Source organism: Antedon bifida, chromosome 6 (assembly GCF_963402885.1).
Source record: "Antedon bifida chromosome 6, ecAntBifi1.1, whole genome shotgun sequence".
NCBI lineage: Eukaryota > Metazoa > Echinodermata > Crinoidea > Comatulida > Antedonidae > Antedon > Antedon bifida.
In genome coordinates, this window is record NC_136231.1 from 10180771 (window position 1) to 10198269 (window position 17499).

Below are 17499 nucleotides of genomic sequence, written 5' to 3' on the forward strand. Positions count from 1 at the left end.
TATATTGTTGTTAATGTTCTCTACTGAACCACTTTGGAAACCAATGCTTTACGGCACTGAAAGTGTCATTCAGTATAGAGAGAGAATAAATAAATAAATAAATATATTATGGAATTTTGGACACAGTTGATGGACGAAAAGCATATTAAAGAATTGCATTTATCTTGATTTCAATCAAACTTTTGAGTGTTTCACATCAACTTTTATCTAAACTGAAATGCTATGGCATTGCTGGTAACTTGTTGAAATAGATTGAGGTTTATTTTTATTATTTATTATTAATTTCTTCATCAATTATTTACCATCTATATAGTTTCCAAATTCCACATGAAGCTTTTTGTACTACAGTACTCAAGTTAATAAAATTGGTTGATATGAGTACGATTCTGCATTACTGCGGAATTATCCAGACACTGCAGTAATTATGGTCTAGGAAACTACCTTGGTAAGCGGCGAAGTGTAAATAAAAATTCAATTATACAATGGATGGAGTCAATGACAGATTGGATAACAGCTAATGAGGAAAAAGATTTAGGAGTATCATTTGACAACACGCTTACTTTTTCAACCACGTTACTGATAGGCCTAGGCCTACAGCTAAAAAAGCCAACTCAAAACTTGGTGGAAGAGATCTTTTACTTTCACTTTAATCTTCAAACTCTGGCATACAGAAATTCTAAAAGGGTTTGACAATCTTATAGTGGAACTGAGCTTACGGAAGGTAATTTACCAAAAAAAAAATCTAATTTTTAGTACAAAAAAAAGTGGCCACGGCCGCTTATTTTACGGGACTGGTGGCCGCACACGGAGGTTCAGCACTGATATGTTACTCTCCATAAAATTGCGCTTCGGTTCAATGATGATGTAAAAAAAAATTGCTTTTCAGTTCTCTTATCTTATCGATAGAGGGCGGCCAGCAGGCTATGGCCGGATGGATATGGAGAGCTGAGGAGACGTTTTTATTTTTATACAACAGCGCAAAATTTGAAATATAATAATAGGAGGCCTAATAGGCCAATCTGAGTTTTGAAAATGAATTATTCACAAACCCAATCATTAAAAGGTAGGCCAGGTTGAATTTTATACACCATAGATTTGCTGTATATTATTATAAAGGTTACTACAAAGTCTGGCACGCATTACTGTAGGTTCTCTCTCTAGCTAGGCTAGGGGGGCTAGGGCCTAGTAGGCTAGCCTAGTTAGTAAGTCCCGGCCTAGGAGACTCAACCAGCCAGTTGAAAAACAATTCACCCGCTGCGCTAGGACTGGGGAATCCGGGACGATTCGTTCCTGAGACGTTTTGGTGGGACGATTCGGCCCATGTTTGGCGTCTCACTTAAACCAAATTTATTTATCCTACATTTTTTTGGGTATTATCAAGTTTTTAAAGGTATTTTACTATTTAACAACGCCGTGGCTAAAGATACGGTAGCGTATCCTACTAACTTCCGTTTGCTAAAGGTACGGTAAAATTGCATTACGTCATAATCAGCCAATGGGGTGCTGGTACATGGGTGATGTCATCGTATAAGGACTTTGGATTTTTTTTCATATCGTATCTGTAGAGAATGGCTATCGACGGCGCCAGGCTGCATGGATGTGTGCGCTGATTCTGTGACTCAGCCCCGGGGCTAGACCTAGAAATGTTGAATGTTGAATGTTACATAAAGCGTTTAAAACATGCACTCAATCTCAAATATTATTTCATTATACAACATTAATAGTATTATAATCCGATATGTTGATAGCCAAATTAGAAGTAAAGGAATTTATAATTCAATGTTGGAAATTGTTGCGTCTAGTTCATTCGGCCATAGTTACTAATATGAGGGTTTTATTTTTATTCCAAATTCCTATATTTGTTATTAAACTTTGTTTACAGATGGTGACCATAAACAACAAGCAAATGCGGACAATAAAGGGGCCCTCAAATACATGCAGCTGGCCCCAGTCTGGCACCGCTTTCCCTACACAAACAAACTCATATAATGAGGCTATAGGTTATAGTACGTAGTAGGCCTCTTTTGAAATTGAAAATGAGCGAGTCAAATGGCCGAGCCGTTATAAGGCAGGGGCGCCGTTTACCGTACCTAAAGAGCCAACAACATCGGAAGGGTTCGAGGCCGACTCGCTCCTAGTTCTGGTGGTGGAACAAGTCTTCTCGGATAAGGACTATAAACCGTAGGTCCAGTGTACACAGTTATAACCTGTGTGCACTTTAAAGAACCCAGTTCATTATTCGAAAAGAGTAGGGGGTTACCCCGGTGAACTGGTTCACAAAATAGCCCCTGTATCAGGGGGATTACCACCTATCTGATAGGACAGTGATTAATTCACTATTGGTAATTCTTGGCCACATTGCCTAAAGACATAAAATAAAAAAAATAAAAAATAAACGGTTTTCTGTATTCTAGAATTAAAATCAACATGTTTTGGCTTTTCAACTACATTTAGTTTTTGTCACACATGACGGCGATAATAGCGATAAATGAAGCATAAAGAAAATGTTAAGCGGGTGATCACTGTTTTCGTGATAAAGCAAATTATCCAAAGTCCTTATATGATGACGTCACCACCCAAATGGCTGATTATGACGTAATGCAATTTTAGCGTACCTTTAGCAAACGGAAGTTAGGATACGGTACCGTATCTTTAGCCACGGCGATTTAACAATCCATATTTTATTGATATTAGCAATGTTGATATAATTTAATATATTATAAAATAAATTACTAAAAAAACAAAATTTTATATTTATTACTTCAAAAACTTTGTGCCAGAACTCCAAAATCTTTCTGCACAGGAACGGCTTTCTAGGTTGGGTCTATCGTCACTCGAAGATAGACGTAGTAGAGGTGACATGATTGAAACTTATAAGATTGTTCATTCATGGTCTCGAATTGTTTGTTTTTGTGATTTTTTTACCTTCCAAAATTCTGCTGGCCATTTTACACGAGGTCATCCTTTTAAGCTGTGTAAATCTCGGTTTAATACCTTTAGTAGGGCTTCTTTCTTTGATTTACGTATCATAAACACATGGAATTCATTACCTTATCACATTGTTTCAAGCTTAACACTTTCAAACAAAAATATGACGCGCATAAACACTATGAGAGGAGGCAGCATATGTGAGTAATACTCTTTGCCTCCTTATTTCACTTAAGGTAAGCCCCATTTTGTTAACTTACGAAAATACCAATGTTCAAAATTTTGCTGATGATACAGAAAGATGACCCTTGACATGAAGCATCTGTCATTTGAAAAAGGCTCAGCTGTTAGTTTTGAATTTATAGTCAATTTAAGAATTTCAGAAAATCGTGCGTAGTTACGCTACGCGACCATATTTTCATTAAACCAAAGTTTGTTGCACAACTACATATATACGTGTATCTGCTGACCAAGTTACAACATAACTGTTATCGCCACTTTTGAGATCTGCGACCAACAAAAATGAGCAGAAAAAATGAAATCGCTCTACAGAGAGCGATAGCGTAATAAGATGTTTATAGAACTGATTATACTTATTAAGATAAAATCCTGGTAGACCTAATAAATATACATAGTTTAATATAATTATAAAATAAATTTATGTTTTAAAATCTGGATTGTACAGTAATATAAGTCTGTAGTTTTACCCAAAAAATGATGTTTTTCGCCCAAAAAAAAGCCAACTTAAAGCAATTTCATAATTTTGTTTTCATAAATTACTTGCTATGATAGTCCAAGTCATGATAGAACCAATAATAAGTGATTTGGAGGAGGTTTGCGCAGGTTTTTTTAGGTTTGCGCGATTTACACTGTAATATCTGACATTTTACCCAAAAAATGATGTTTTTCGCCCAACTTACAGTAATTTCATAATTTTTTTTTTCATAAATTACCTGCTATGATGGTCTTGGTCATGATAGAACCAATAATAAGCCATTTGGAGGAGGTTTGCGCAGGTTTTTTTGAGGTTTGCGCTGTTTGCGCTCTTGGTTTGCGCAGTTTAACAATACCCGTATATTTTCAGATGTTTAAATCCCGATGGTAGGCATAGTATAAATGCGAATTGTAACATAGTATATTTTAAGATGCTTTGATTAAGTTGTATTTAATGTAGTACTGTACATGTGTAAATCCTGATTGTAATATGAGTATATTTTGAGATGTTTTAATTATGTTTAATGTTTTTAAAGTAGTTAGATGTTTAAATCCCAATTGTATTCAACTATTTTAAAATGTCTAAATCTTGATTGTAATAATATAGCATAAGAAGTTTTGATTAAATTATGTTTAATGTAGTTTTTCAGATGTTTAAATCCTGATTGTATAGCCTATTTATCATTTTAAGATGTTTAAATCCTGATTGTAGGTATATATTTAAAGATGTATTGTCCCCCAAAAACATGACAAATAAAGATTAATAAAATCAGATTTTGAATAGGCAATTTCACAGTTTTAATCAAGTTATTCACTTCTGTAGAAAAAATAAATATTTCACTTATAATAAAAAGACAAAAGAAATGGTTAATTTCAACCAAAAACCATTATCTTCCTGACAATTTTAGGTATATTTTGCTTTAAATTACATTTTTTTGGGGGAAAATGTTTTTTTTTTTATCAAGTTTTTGGTCAAAATGAATCACTATTATGTAATATTAAATGGAATATTTAACAAAAAAAAATTAAAAAATTATTTTTTTAGGGGGACAATACATCTTTAAAGACCCATTCCCTACAATTTGTGACGTTTTGTAAAAATAATGCATATATATTACTTTAAAAACATTAAACCAGGTCATTCCTTGTCTTAAATGTACGTTTTATGGTAAATTACGTAAGTAGCTTGCGGTGAATGTCCTCTTGTTGGCCGTCTTTAGGCCTAGCCTAGCTAGGCTTAGTTTTGTAGGCCTAGCTGGTAAACATTGGTAACGTACGAACATCTATAGCTATAGGCCTAGCCTGACATTGTATAGTTGCTGCATTAATTATCTTTCTGTTTTTGACAGACTCCATTGATACAAATTGGGAGAAACCCAGTATTTTCGCTGAAAAGTAATAGGAGTCTTTTATTAGTTTTGGCCGATCAAAAAGTGGGTGAATTACAGAAGAAAAAAAAAATATCAATCCACGCGCAATGCATGTTGGTATTTATAGCGGGCCGCTAAAATTAATATTAGAATCGCCTTATTTTTCACATTTTTTATTAATTTATAGTTTATACAATGTGTTTTTTTTTTTATTTAGATGAAATTGGAAGGTTACAAGTTACAAACCAAGCACTTAATGAAGAGTTAACACAACTACAGGTAGGAATTAAATTAAATACTGCAGCCAACTCTCCCAATAATGGCAGGAGTCTTCCGATATTTTGTGTCATCTCCTATTTTCCCGCAAAATTACAATACAATTTCTCTCGATTGTTTGGATATTATTATATAAAAAATATCCTGATATTACAACATACATCAATTTATAATTTCTACTACAGTACCCCAGGCTCTAGATAGAGATAGTTAAATGGGTTCATAAGATAAATAAATTCATACATTGATGAATATTACTATTAAAGATGCCAATATATTTTTTAATTTTAATAGCGCCCTCTATTAATGTATTTTTTAAAATGTTATCGTATCCTTTTAGTTTGGACACCTCCCGATATTTAATTTGTTCAAGTTTAGACATCTAGTGTAGGCCTACATATTTAAAATGAAAGCAAGCGTAATGAATAAAATTGGCTAGTATTTCAATACAATTGAATATAAATCAATGAAATACTAGGCAAAAAGGGTACAGGCGAATAAAAATGAATACAATTCAATGTCAATCTATGCTTGTATTTTTGTTTAATTTACAGGCTGACAAGGAGTTTGTGTGGTCATTATGGAGACGGATGCAGGTTGTAAACCCAAGCATAGCACAAGCTGTTGGAATGGTGGTCCAAAGGTTTACATTAACATTTATGTTGCTAGCTTAATTTAAAGGGGGATTCTGGGTTTAAAATTGCTTTTAAATATCGTTTATTTATTAAATAACAAATATTATAACAATATAGACATGTCCCAAATGATCAGCAAATGCTGGATGGATCACCCTCATATGGTTAAAATAAATAAATAAATAAATAAATAAATAAATAGAATGAAGAAGTAATAATGAGAAATTAAACAAATTAAATTTCATATACATTTTAGGATAAATTCATGGAAAGTCTGTTTTTCAGCAGCTTAGGGAAGCTCAGTAATATTTATGAAATATTCACAAACTCACGTCATCAATGGATTCCAAACTCGCGACGTCATGTACGTTGCGTTTGTCAACTAATTTACATCTCTCCCCTGTCAAACGACGACATCCCGATCATTGTGAAATACATTTTTTGTAGATTTTCTAAGCTAGGCCTAAAGTGTAATAATAACAGGAGCATATAAATATTTATTTTACATTTAATGAAATACAAAATTTAGTACAGATCATGGAGTCATAAATTATACTATTTTTATACCTCTATAGTACAGATCGTATTATCGGCTTCACGTACTAGCCTAAATCATTTTTTTTTTATGGGTGAGAGCCATTCTGACTAGGGATTCCATGCCACGATGGCTACATTAAAACATAGGGGCCCATGGGCCTAGCTAGCCTACTAGGCGATCGGCCTGTAAATAACAAAACTCAGTGGATTCCAAACCCATCCTATCAACCAAACTCCTAAACAATCTAAACCTAAAACGTTCTACAAAATCGGCTGTAAATATTGAGGCAAAACAAGGTCCGATCGCCGTCCGCACGTATGGTGTCCCGATCGTCTAAGTAGGCCTAAAATAGTTTACTCTCCAAAAAAGCAGATACTGCATCAAGCAAGTAGACCTAGTAGGAAGGAGACCTAGCCGATCCGGCCCAGTTAAAAATTGAGCTAGCTAGTGTAGTAGACCCTATGCGAATTGATACTACCAGGCCTTTTACTATAGGCTACACTTGTTAAAATTAGCAATACTTATGTTCTTCAATCAAATGCCAGGCATGAGCAGAGAGTACGTGTATCGTCTCGCTCAACAGAATGTACAGTATACGTTACGCTTCATTGATTTTGAAGGCTTTTCCCTAAGTCGGTGCGAAAATTGGCAAACGTAAAGTGAAAACATCTAATTTTTCACTGTTTTGATGAATTTTCATAAAATATTGACTTTTTTTTTTTTATCTTTCGTGGGAATCACCCACCTTTATTGTAATTTCTTCTCATTTTAAATGTATAATAGTATAAATAATTCTAATTAGTAATCATTCTTAAAATGATATAGATACTGTATATTTGGCATAAAGGTAAATAGACTCTATACAGATGGAGCTATAATAGAACCATTGATAAAATAATTAGTGACTATATATTGACTTGATAAATGGGAAGAACGACTAAATATACACCAGATAAGCATAATTTTACAAAAGTAATTGATATGGTTAATGATAACGAGTCGTCGGAAGATCGACCATTTCACAAATTTTCCTATTCTGTAACACAGTGTCATATCACCGTAGCTGCACTTCACTTCACAGCCTTCGTTCTGCTTCACAACTCGCTTATAATAAGTGAAACTTTTATCGTTCAAGAGAAAAACAATTATATTTTATATTTTTTACTATTCATTTTAAACCCGGAACCCCCCTTTAATCATTGGCTTGTTATTGTCAAGTATTCAGTTATTTTTCTCAATTTTTTGTTTGTCGCATATTTTTTCTACAGAAGTTAATAACTTGATTAAAACAGCAAAATGGCCTATTCAAAGTCTTTTTCTTTCATGTTTTCGGAGCACAATACTTGGTGAATATTTGGTGACAGAAGAAATGTTCTATTTTCACTCGGCTTCACCTCATGAAATCATATGTACTCATCAAACATTTATTGCTTTATTATTGTTTTTAAAGGGAAAAAGAAAAGTCGGAAATGAAAGATCAAAAAGTTCTCCAAATTTTGCAAGTAAAGGATGATCAAATTGCAGAAAACAATAAGGTACAATATGTAAATTGTTTATTTTTCTCACTGTCTCCGAAAGTCATTCATACATGAAGTCAAATAGTAATTGGTTTCTTAGAAGAAATATTTAAAGAAATATTAAAACCGTTTAAAAAACAACAAATATAAGTACTAACAAATACAAGTTTTTTACATTCTTGGTCAACATGGAATATAATGTACAAAAGTCCAAGGACTTTATCTGTGGAACTTATTGTTGTGATAGCACTATATAATAATGATTTGTTTTAACTGGAATAGTTTTAAATATTCCAGACGTCTGTACTTATACAATCAGACCTTGATTTATTAAAATATAAGGAAAGCTCCTAATTGCTCTCCTCAAAGTTTCAAGGTGAGCTTTTTTTTTTATTTCCCCATCGGTGATTGAACATTCTTTTTTAATTCTTTGCATATCAATGGATATAAGACATAGAAAATATCTGTCTAAAGTTGAAATAAATCCATTGAAAAAAATGTTTATTATTGTGACATGGTTTTTTTTTTTATAGATTATTGCACAACTGCAAGAGAAATTGGGTAAAAGTAGTTCAAGGTAGAGTGGTACAGTATTTTAAATCTTATTCCTCTACTGATAAACAATTTAGAAAATAATAAAGAAAATGCAGGGAAAACTTAATACAAAAAATTTTCTCATCAGATCAATTTCAGATTCAGCAAATATTGAGAAAGTAGAGGAACTACAAATCAGGAACAAAGAACTTCAACTCAGGAAGGAAGAGACAGAGAGGCTGGTAGGTGTGCAACTCTAATATCGCAATAGATACTTTACCTCTGATTTTCCTATTTATTTATTAGGTGATCTTAAAAGATTACCTATGGATATTGTATAAAATCTTTTATTTATTTCTTTGTGTACATATTTTTGTGTACCAATTATCAAAGAAAATTCAATCTCAATTTCATAATACATTTTCCATAATAAAACCTAGTCATAGGTGTGCGCTTATGTCAACACAGAACTCAACTGAAGGGAAGCAATTATGTCAACCTTTGAGCAACTGAACAGAAGTAGATGTGTGAGTGGTTATGTCGACACTGGAACTGATTGTAAATAGTAGTAAATAGTGTGTAGTTACCATAATGTGCGCACAACACGATTCATAGTTGTAAGGAACTAGTATGTGTGAGCGCTTATATGGAAACATCAAACTGATCACTACTACTGGTCACGGTTAACTTTACTGCACACATGACATGATTCAAGTTTACACTTTCGCTCAGTTCCTTTTAACTCGAAAAAATGTGTGCCTTTCTGTTGCAGACAGTTTTGCTCTTCATACCCTACATGATAAATTGCTTTTATTTCCATAAACTCTAAATGAAACTTGGCAAATCGCAATTTGTGTAAAAACATACCTACAGTAAAATATTTTGAATCTCTTATGAGAGAGCTCCTCAGAATGAACAGTGACCACCAATTGTTTAAACTTAATTTAGGGAATTCATGTACATATTTGACATGCACAATTTTATGACGTTATCATTTGACCACGCTGGTGGCATTGTAGTCGTTTTATTTAAATCAAGACAAGTTTTAATGCACCCTTGTTTTTCCTAAACTTTCCTCTAAATTGTGTGTTTTGCAAATTTTGGCTCTGATGATTCACCAATCTCTGTATAGTTTGTTTTGAGCTAAAAAAAGGAATCAATGTGCCAAGTACCACAAGTTAATGATGACTGGTCACACTGTGGTTAAAAAGTTATCTGTGTTTGTATAATATTTTGTATTGTTTATTACAGCTGGAAGAAGAAATAACAAAGAGTAAAAGTCGAGAAAAATGTCTCCAAGAACAACTTCAGAGAATAGCAAATGAGAAATCTGGTAATTACCAAAAAATGATAAATACAATTGTTCTTTTAATGTTCATTTTGAAATACATTCATTCATTTATTCAATAGTATGTAGACCACCAACCATAGAAAAGTTTCCAAAAAGTTGTAAATTACTGTTAATTTGTGAAAATGGTGGTTTTATATTCTCAAATCATATATAATTATAAAATTTGTTCTTTTTGCTTCAATCCACTAAGGCCTATGTTGTGAACAGATACAATTTAGCTATGAGAATCCATATCTACACAAATTGACATGTATGATAAATTTTCATTTCAGAGTTGGAAATTAATGTTGAATCTTTATCACAACGCATCATCAAAGCTCAGGAAGAGATTGACAAACTTCAGGAGGTTAGAGTAAAGGTCAGTGATAATAAACTTGAACCTAATGGTCACATAACCTTTATTAATTAGAAACTAAAACATTTACAGTGGTTTTAAGATGGTTAGAAAGAAGCAGATGCAATTTTGAGTGTTGGAGGGAAAAAAAACTCTTCTACTCTACTCAAACATTACTGCATCAAAACATTTTATATTTGTCTTGACAACCAGGTGCTAAAACAGTAAGGTTGAGGTTTCTTGAGGCAAGTATTTAAAAATTAAGCTTTTAAAAATACCTCAAAATTAACTTTATAAATACCAATCGTTAGTAAATACATAAAAATACTGTACTCTTCACTGTTTTTAATGCTTATCTATATATAAATTTACGTAAGGGCAAAATTTGGTAAATCATGCGTTACTTGTAAAATGTTTACTCGATGGTATATAAAGTTGATTCGAACTTCCGGTACTGATTTTAACCACCTGATGTAACCATGTTTACTAATTAAATTGAGTTAGATAATTAGTTATTGACAATTAAAACGAGTTTAGGATCAACGATTTGGCCCAAATAAGGGTGTTTTCCGATCGTGGTATACACTGTCTAATGGATATCCATCTTGAAAAATACCCTCACACAATAATATGAGGATGCTTCGCATACCTATCTCCTCCTACGATAATTTTTTTTGATAGCTGTAAACCGGTTGAACAGCTCGAATACAGTATCATAATGTTGAAGACAGGCCGATTTAATTTTTTTCATTTTATGACAAGTTTCTCTTTTGGAAGTAGGCCTAATTCTCAGGGTGTTTATTTTAGTTGACTGCATACATCATTGTGTCTATTTATTCGTTTCTGTAAACAACAATGGATTATAGTGCTGCGGTACGTACATTTGAAATCGCCAGTTTTTACGCTGAAATTACTGTGTATTCCAGAATTATCTGTGGGCACGACCTAGATGGTATGCAAGCGAAGTGAGCGCACCATCTAGTTATTCAAATAAAGTTAATTGTATACATATTAAAATGGTTCTTCACTGTTCTTATAGGGTCTTGAAAGAGATGTGCAGCGTTTAGAAAGGCGATTAATCCAGACACAAGATGAGGTATGTATGCTAAATTTAGACTAAAATTACAAAACCTTTTGTGATTAATATTTAGTTATCTATGCTTCTAAACTGCACAATTTAATTGAAAAGCACATTTTCTCCTGTGTAAAAATGTACTTCAATGTTATTTTTCTCTGTGTCCATAATACCTACAGTATCTCATAATAATCACATAATCATTGTGCTATTCAATTTAACAAATGATCATGAAATCAATTAATTAGTTGAGAACAATATGAACATGCCTTCTATCTTGTTGATAAATGTATTAGATACGCAACAGTATGTTCCTACAATAGGCCGCTATACATGTGTACTTGCTTGAGTTCTGCAGTATACAGGCTAGCTTTTGTCTTTGGTAGTATGTCCTAAAGGAATGAAAAGAGAGATAAAGATATTACATTTTTTTAATTATTATCCATCAAATTGAATGTAGATAAGAAGTCTATAAATAAATAAGTAAGCCCACTCTTATCTATGGAAATCCAGCAAAGTTGATTTCTAATAACTATTTTCTCAAGGATTGATTGTGAATCTATACAAACAGATGAATTGATATGGGTGGTTGAAAACCTTCTTTTTTTTCAATTTTAAGGTAAAGGTGAAGTGTGAAGCTCTATCTCATTCTGAGTCAATTGTAATGAGACTAAAACAAAAGATAAACAAATCAGACGGAGAACTGCACATTGCAAGGTAAATTATATTGTACAACATTTTATTGTTCTTCTGTAACTGCTTGTTGAATATTAATTATATGAGGCCTAACATCACAAAAGCGGCACAGAGTCACATCTTCAACTTTCCATTTAGAGATATAATTTTTTTACAAACGATGCTATAATATATCACATGGTCATGAAAAAATATCCATATATGATATGATTATACTGTGTGTGTATTGTTTTACATATTGCAGAAGTGAATTAAGTGAAGTTAAAGCATCTCACCAACATGGCTTACAGCACTCAGCTCAGCAAGCAGAACTTATTAGACAATTACAGGCACTTCAACATGACACACAACAAGGTCATAATTTATTATAGGTTTTGGTTAATTTTAACGAGTAGGTTATTAGTGAAATTATGTGTTGGTGAATTTGTTTGCGCAAATCCAAAAATGATGCACCTTTTCCATTACAAACTGTGATTTTTATTTCCTTCGCGTTTTAGCTGAACATTTCAATGTGCATTATGGTTGCTGATGAATGTGTCCTAACTCATTTTATGAACTCTGGTTGCGTAAAAAGAAGAAACTATTCAAACTACTAATTTGGCTGAAGGCCAAGAAACTAGAATTTTTTCGGGATTTGAAAAATGAAAATATGAATATTCATGTGTATAAACTGATTCTTTTGATTGGTGCTAAAGCCTGTTTCAACATAGTAGGAAACAGGCTTTAGACCCGTAGATAATGTTTCTGGTCAAGCTCCACTAGGCACTATACTTTTAGGTAAGATATTAAAAATAGATTCTTCTTTTTTGTTACCAACACAGCCATCACCAGTGATCTTGTTACTTAATCGCATCTCAATGCCTAGTATATCATTACAGATGTATATATTATAATACTGTTTTATCTTTACAGTTATTAAAAGTCAAGAAGATGTTCACCATATACACACTAGTTCTTATGAAAAGGTATTTATCATGATCATTGTTGTTTGGTTAGCCATTCTCGATTGAGAACATAAGGCCATCATTGACTGAAGTTGACATATGCATTGCCTTTGCGTGAGAGAGACCAGTATCTTATGTCTTTTCAAAAAATATTTTTGTTAATTAATATTAAATAGGCAGTTCTGTAACCCAATGTGAATCCCTTAACAGATGCTCTCCTCCCGGGCCAGGGGGATCCTAAAGCTCATCATGGACAGGGTCACTCATGTCCCCCCTAATCAGACTGTAACCCAATGTGAATACCTAAACAGGTGCTCTCCTCCCGGGCCAGGGAGATCCTAAAGCTCATCATGGACAGGGTCACTCATGTCCCTAATCAGACTGTAACCCAATGTGAATCCCTTAACAGGTGCTCCTCCCGGGCCAGGGGGATCCTAAAGCTCATCATGAGCAGGGTCACTCATGTCCCCCCTAATCAGACTGTAACCCAATGTGAATCCCTAAACAGGTGCTCTCCTCCCGAGCCAGGGAGATCCTAAAGCTCATCATGGACAGGGTCACTCATGTCCCTAATCAGACTGTAACCCAATGTGAATCCCTTAACAGGTGCTCTCCACCTGGGCCAGGGGGATCCTAAAGCTCATCATGGACAGGGTCACTCATGTCCCTAATCAGACTGTAACCCAATGTGAATCCCTTAACAGATGCTCTCCTCCCGGGCCAGGGGGATCCTAAAGCTCATCATGGACAGGGTAACTCATGTCCCTAATCAGACTGTAACCCAATGTGAATCCCTTAACAGGGTGCTCTCCTCCCAGGCCAGGGGGATCCTAAAGCTCATCATGGGCAGGGTCACTCATGTCCCCCCTAATCAGACTGTAACCCAATGTGAATACCTAAACAGGTGCTCTCCTCCCGGGCCAGGAGGATCCTAAAGCTCATCATACATGGACAGGGTCACTCATGTCCCCCCTAATCAGACTGTAACCCAATGTGAATCCCTTAACAGGTGCTCTCCACCTGGGCCAGGGGGATCCTAAAGCTCATCATGGGCAGGGTCACTCATGTCCCCCCTAATCAGACTGTAACCCAATGTGAATACCTAAACAGGTGCTCTCCTCCCGGGCCAGGAGGATCCTAAAGCTCATCATGGACAGGGTCACTCATGTTCCTAATCAGACTGTAACCCAATGTGAATCCCTTAACAGGTGCTCTCCACCTGGGCCAGGGGGATCCTAAAGCTCATCATGGGCAGGGTCACTCATGTCCCCCCTAATCAGACTGTAACCCAATGTGAATACCTAAACAGGTGCTCTCCTCCCGGGCCAGGAGGATCCTAAAGCTCATCATACATGGACAGGGTCACTCATGTCCTTAATCAGACTGTAACCCAATGTGAATCCCTTAACAGGTGCTCCTCCCGGGCCTGGGGGATCCTAAAGCTCATCATGGGCAGGGTCACTCATGTCCCTAATCAGACTGTAATCCAATGTGAATCCCTTAACAGGTGCTCTCCACCTGGGCCAGGGGGATCCTAAAGCTCATCATGGGCAGGGTCACTCATGTCCCCCCTAATCAGACTGTAACCCAATGTGAATACCTAAACAGGTGCTCTCCTCCCGGGCCAGGAGGATCCTAAAGCTCATCATACATGGACAGGGTCACTCATGTTCCTAATCAGACTGTAACCCAATGTGAATCCCTTAACAGGTGCTCTCCACCTGGGCCAGGGGGATCCTAAAGCTCATCATGAGCAGGGTCACTCATGTCCCCCCTAATCAGACTGTAACCCAATGTGAATCCCTAAACAGGTGCTCTCCTCCCGAGCCAGGGGGATCCTAAAGCTCATCATGGGCAGGGTCACTCATGTCTCTAATCAGACTGTAACCCAATGTGAATCCCTAAACAGGTGCTCTCCTCCCGGGCCTGGGGGATCCTAAAGCTCATCATGGGCAGGGTCACTCATGTCCCTAATCAGACTGTAATCCAATGCGAATCCCTAAACAGGTGCTCTCCTCCCGGGCCAGGGGGATCCCGAAGTTCATAGTGGGCAGGGTTGCTCATGTCCCTGATCGAATCTCTGATTAATTGCAATTAAGATATTGAATACTTGAACTGATGAATGGCTAGTGTTGCCTGAAAGCTTTGCAAATTCTTCTGGTTGTTTTTTTTTCTCCATTGAGATCTAGCCACTGATACTTACACCATTGTCATGTTTCTGTTATCTCCCTTTGGATTTAAGATAAGAATAGTATTGTATTAAATTTTATTCTCATTTGTTTTTAATAATTTTTTTAAATTTTGAGTGTCTAGTGATATACCTGTGTTTTGTGAAAATGAAGTGTATTTGTACAGTACTCTATGTGTACTCATAGTCAATATTGACTATGGTGTATTGGATATGGTAAATGGTATGGTATTTATTGGATAGATGTTAATTTAGGTAATTTAGGCCTAGTTTAAATGTTGTTAATAATATCTTGAACATTAGCATCTGAAATTGCTAATACAATGAACTCTTATTTTGATATTAAATATAGGACCTAAACTGGCTGAAAATATTCCTAAAACCAATCAATTAAATTGCGGAAACCTATCTCAACCAATAATAATTTTTCTTTTTGGTGGAATCCCTTGATCAAATTAGCAATTAACTATATTTTAGAACCAATTACGTTTATTGTTAACTTATCTGAAACTACAGGTCGTTTTCCAAAAAAATGGAAAAGTTCTAAAATTTGTCCAATTTTCTTCCTATTTTTCAACACAGATCCTTGTAATTATCGACCCATATTCGTTTTACAATCTCTTTCAAAAATTCTGGAAAAAACAATTTTTGATCAATTTTATCCTTATTTAAACTCTCACTCCTTAATCAGATCTAACTTTTCTACTTCATCTGCCCTGATTGAAGCCCGGCGCACACTAGTGCTATCGGCTGAGCCAACTGGCACGAGTAATACTTTGCTCACAGTGTGCGCCGGGGATTTTGTGAGGAAGCGGCCATGCCGATCGTGTTTAATATGTTTTGGCACACGTGTCATTTTCACGCAGAAAGTGAGCAGATAGCTCGCTAAGAAATTCCACTGCGCATGCTGTATAGCATAGTAAGTAATTATCCAATCTGTACTGAAGGCGTTTAGTGTGCGATCACAGTTTGTGGCAAATTCTTTAGTGAGACAAGTGTTACTCGTGCCAGTTGGCTCAGCCGATAGCTCTAGTGTGCGTCGGTCTTAATGTAACTGAAGACTGGATTGATGCAATTAACAAAGGCAAATATTTTGGTCTTGTTATGCTGGATTTAAAGAAAGTATTTGACACTGTGGCAACCATGATATCCTTGTAAAATGTTTGTCATATTTTGATTTGATTTAAATGTTGTAAACTGGTTCAGTAATTAGTATAACTGACTGTAACCATATAACAAATGTTGTTGTTGTCAGAACCATGTAACAGTGTCTGTTGGATACTCAGGAATCTATCCTTGGCCCTGTGTTGTTTTTACTGTATATAAACCATCTTCCAAATGTTGTTAAACATGTAAAACCGAGTATGTATGCTGATTACACTGCTTTGTATTACTACATATCTAAAGATCCAAAAGATATCACGATATGAAAGCACGATAAAATCTTATGTGAACGTGGCTATTGTTAACAAAATTAACAGTGACCTTGTAAATATAACTTTATAACTGGCTATGCAACAACAAACTAAGCTTAAATGTAAATAAGACATAGTTCATGTTTATTAGTTCTCATATAAAATTAACAAACTTAATTATTAATATAAATGGAATTAAAAACAAAGTTCTGCCAGGTTTGTTCCATCTTAAAAAAGCTGGTTGTTTGTTGCCAAAGCATCTCCAGTCAATGCTATATAAAACAATTATACAGTAGCCACCCATTTTGACTACTGTAACATCGTGTGCGGCAGATGCAGTAAAAAGTGCTTCAAAATGGGCCAGCAAAAATAACCACTAAAAAAAGAAAGTATGATTCGGCTACAGAGCCACTTGAAGAACTTAAATGGAATAAACTAATAATAATAATAAACGAAAAAGTCTAATGTATAAAATAACAAATGACTTAACTCTGACTTATCTATCAAAATAAATTTACTCAAAGAAAATCCTCATATGATACAAGATCTAAAAATGACCTGTGTCTAGTAAAGCCAAATACAGAATATAAAAAGAAAAGTTTTTCTTACCGTGAAGCCAAAATTTGGAACGAAATTGATATAAACACAAAAAATGCTCTTTCCCGAAACAATTTCAAAAGATTAATTCCTTCTTAATTTAAGCCTGTTTTGTTGTAGTGAGTTTTATAATTGTTAGTTTTTCTGTTTTAATTTTATCTACTAACTTTAAATCTATTAATCCATTAATATACATTTTTATACTTTTTTTGTTAATTAAAATTTTCTTGTTTGTTTATCAGTTTGATAATTGTTGTGATACTGTAGTTGTATTTCTTTCATACAGACCTCGTGTAAGAACATATTTTGTTGTGAACAAGCCTCTGTTTCAAAATAAAGATTTTATTATTATATTATTATAACACAGTTTCAACAACAATAAAACAA

At 34.7% G+C, this 17499-nt stretch overlaps 1 protein-coding gene across 2 annotated transcripts in view; it reads left to right on the forward strand.

Moving 5' to 3' along the window:
• The first annotated feature begins 926 nt into the window (after nucleotides 1-926).
• The window catches only part of LOC144845310 (centlein-like), a 33015-nt gene continuing 16442 nt past the window's right edge, over nucleotides 927-17499 (forward strand). For both annotated transcript variants that reach the window (XM_078702544.1, XM_078702545.1), the window contains exons 1-12: nucleotides 927-1063; nucleotides 5230-5291; nucleotides 5843-5931; nucleotides 7912-7996; nucleotides 8512-8555; nucleotides 8661-8754; nucleotides 9764-9845; nucleotides 10136-10221; nucleotides 11237-11293; nucleotides 11892-11989; nucleotides 12213-12322; nucleotides 12881-12933. In XM_078702544.1, the coding sequence (XP_078558670.1) occupies nucleotides 1033-1063; nucleotides 5230-5291; nucleotides 5843-5931; nucleotides 7912-7996; nucleotides 8512-8555; nucleotides 8661-8754; nucleotides 9764-9845; nucleotides 10136-10221; nucleotides 11237-11293; nucleotides 11892-11989; nucleotides 12213-12322; nucleotides 12881-12933 (891 nt within the window). In that variant the 5' untranslated portion in view covers nucleotides 927-1032. The remainder of the gene's footprint in view (nucleotides 1064-5229; nucleotides 5292-5842; nucleotides 5932-7911; nucleotides 7997-8511; nucleotides 8556-8660; nucleotides 8755-9763; nucleotides 9846-10135; nucleotides 10222-11236; nucleotides 11294-11891; nucleotides 11990-12212; nucleotides 12323-12880; nucleotides 12934-17499) is intronic.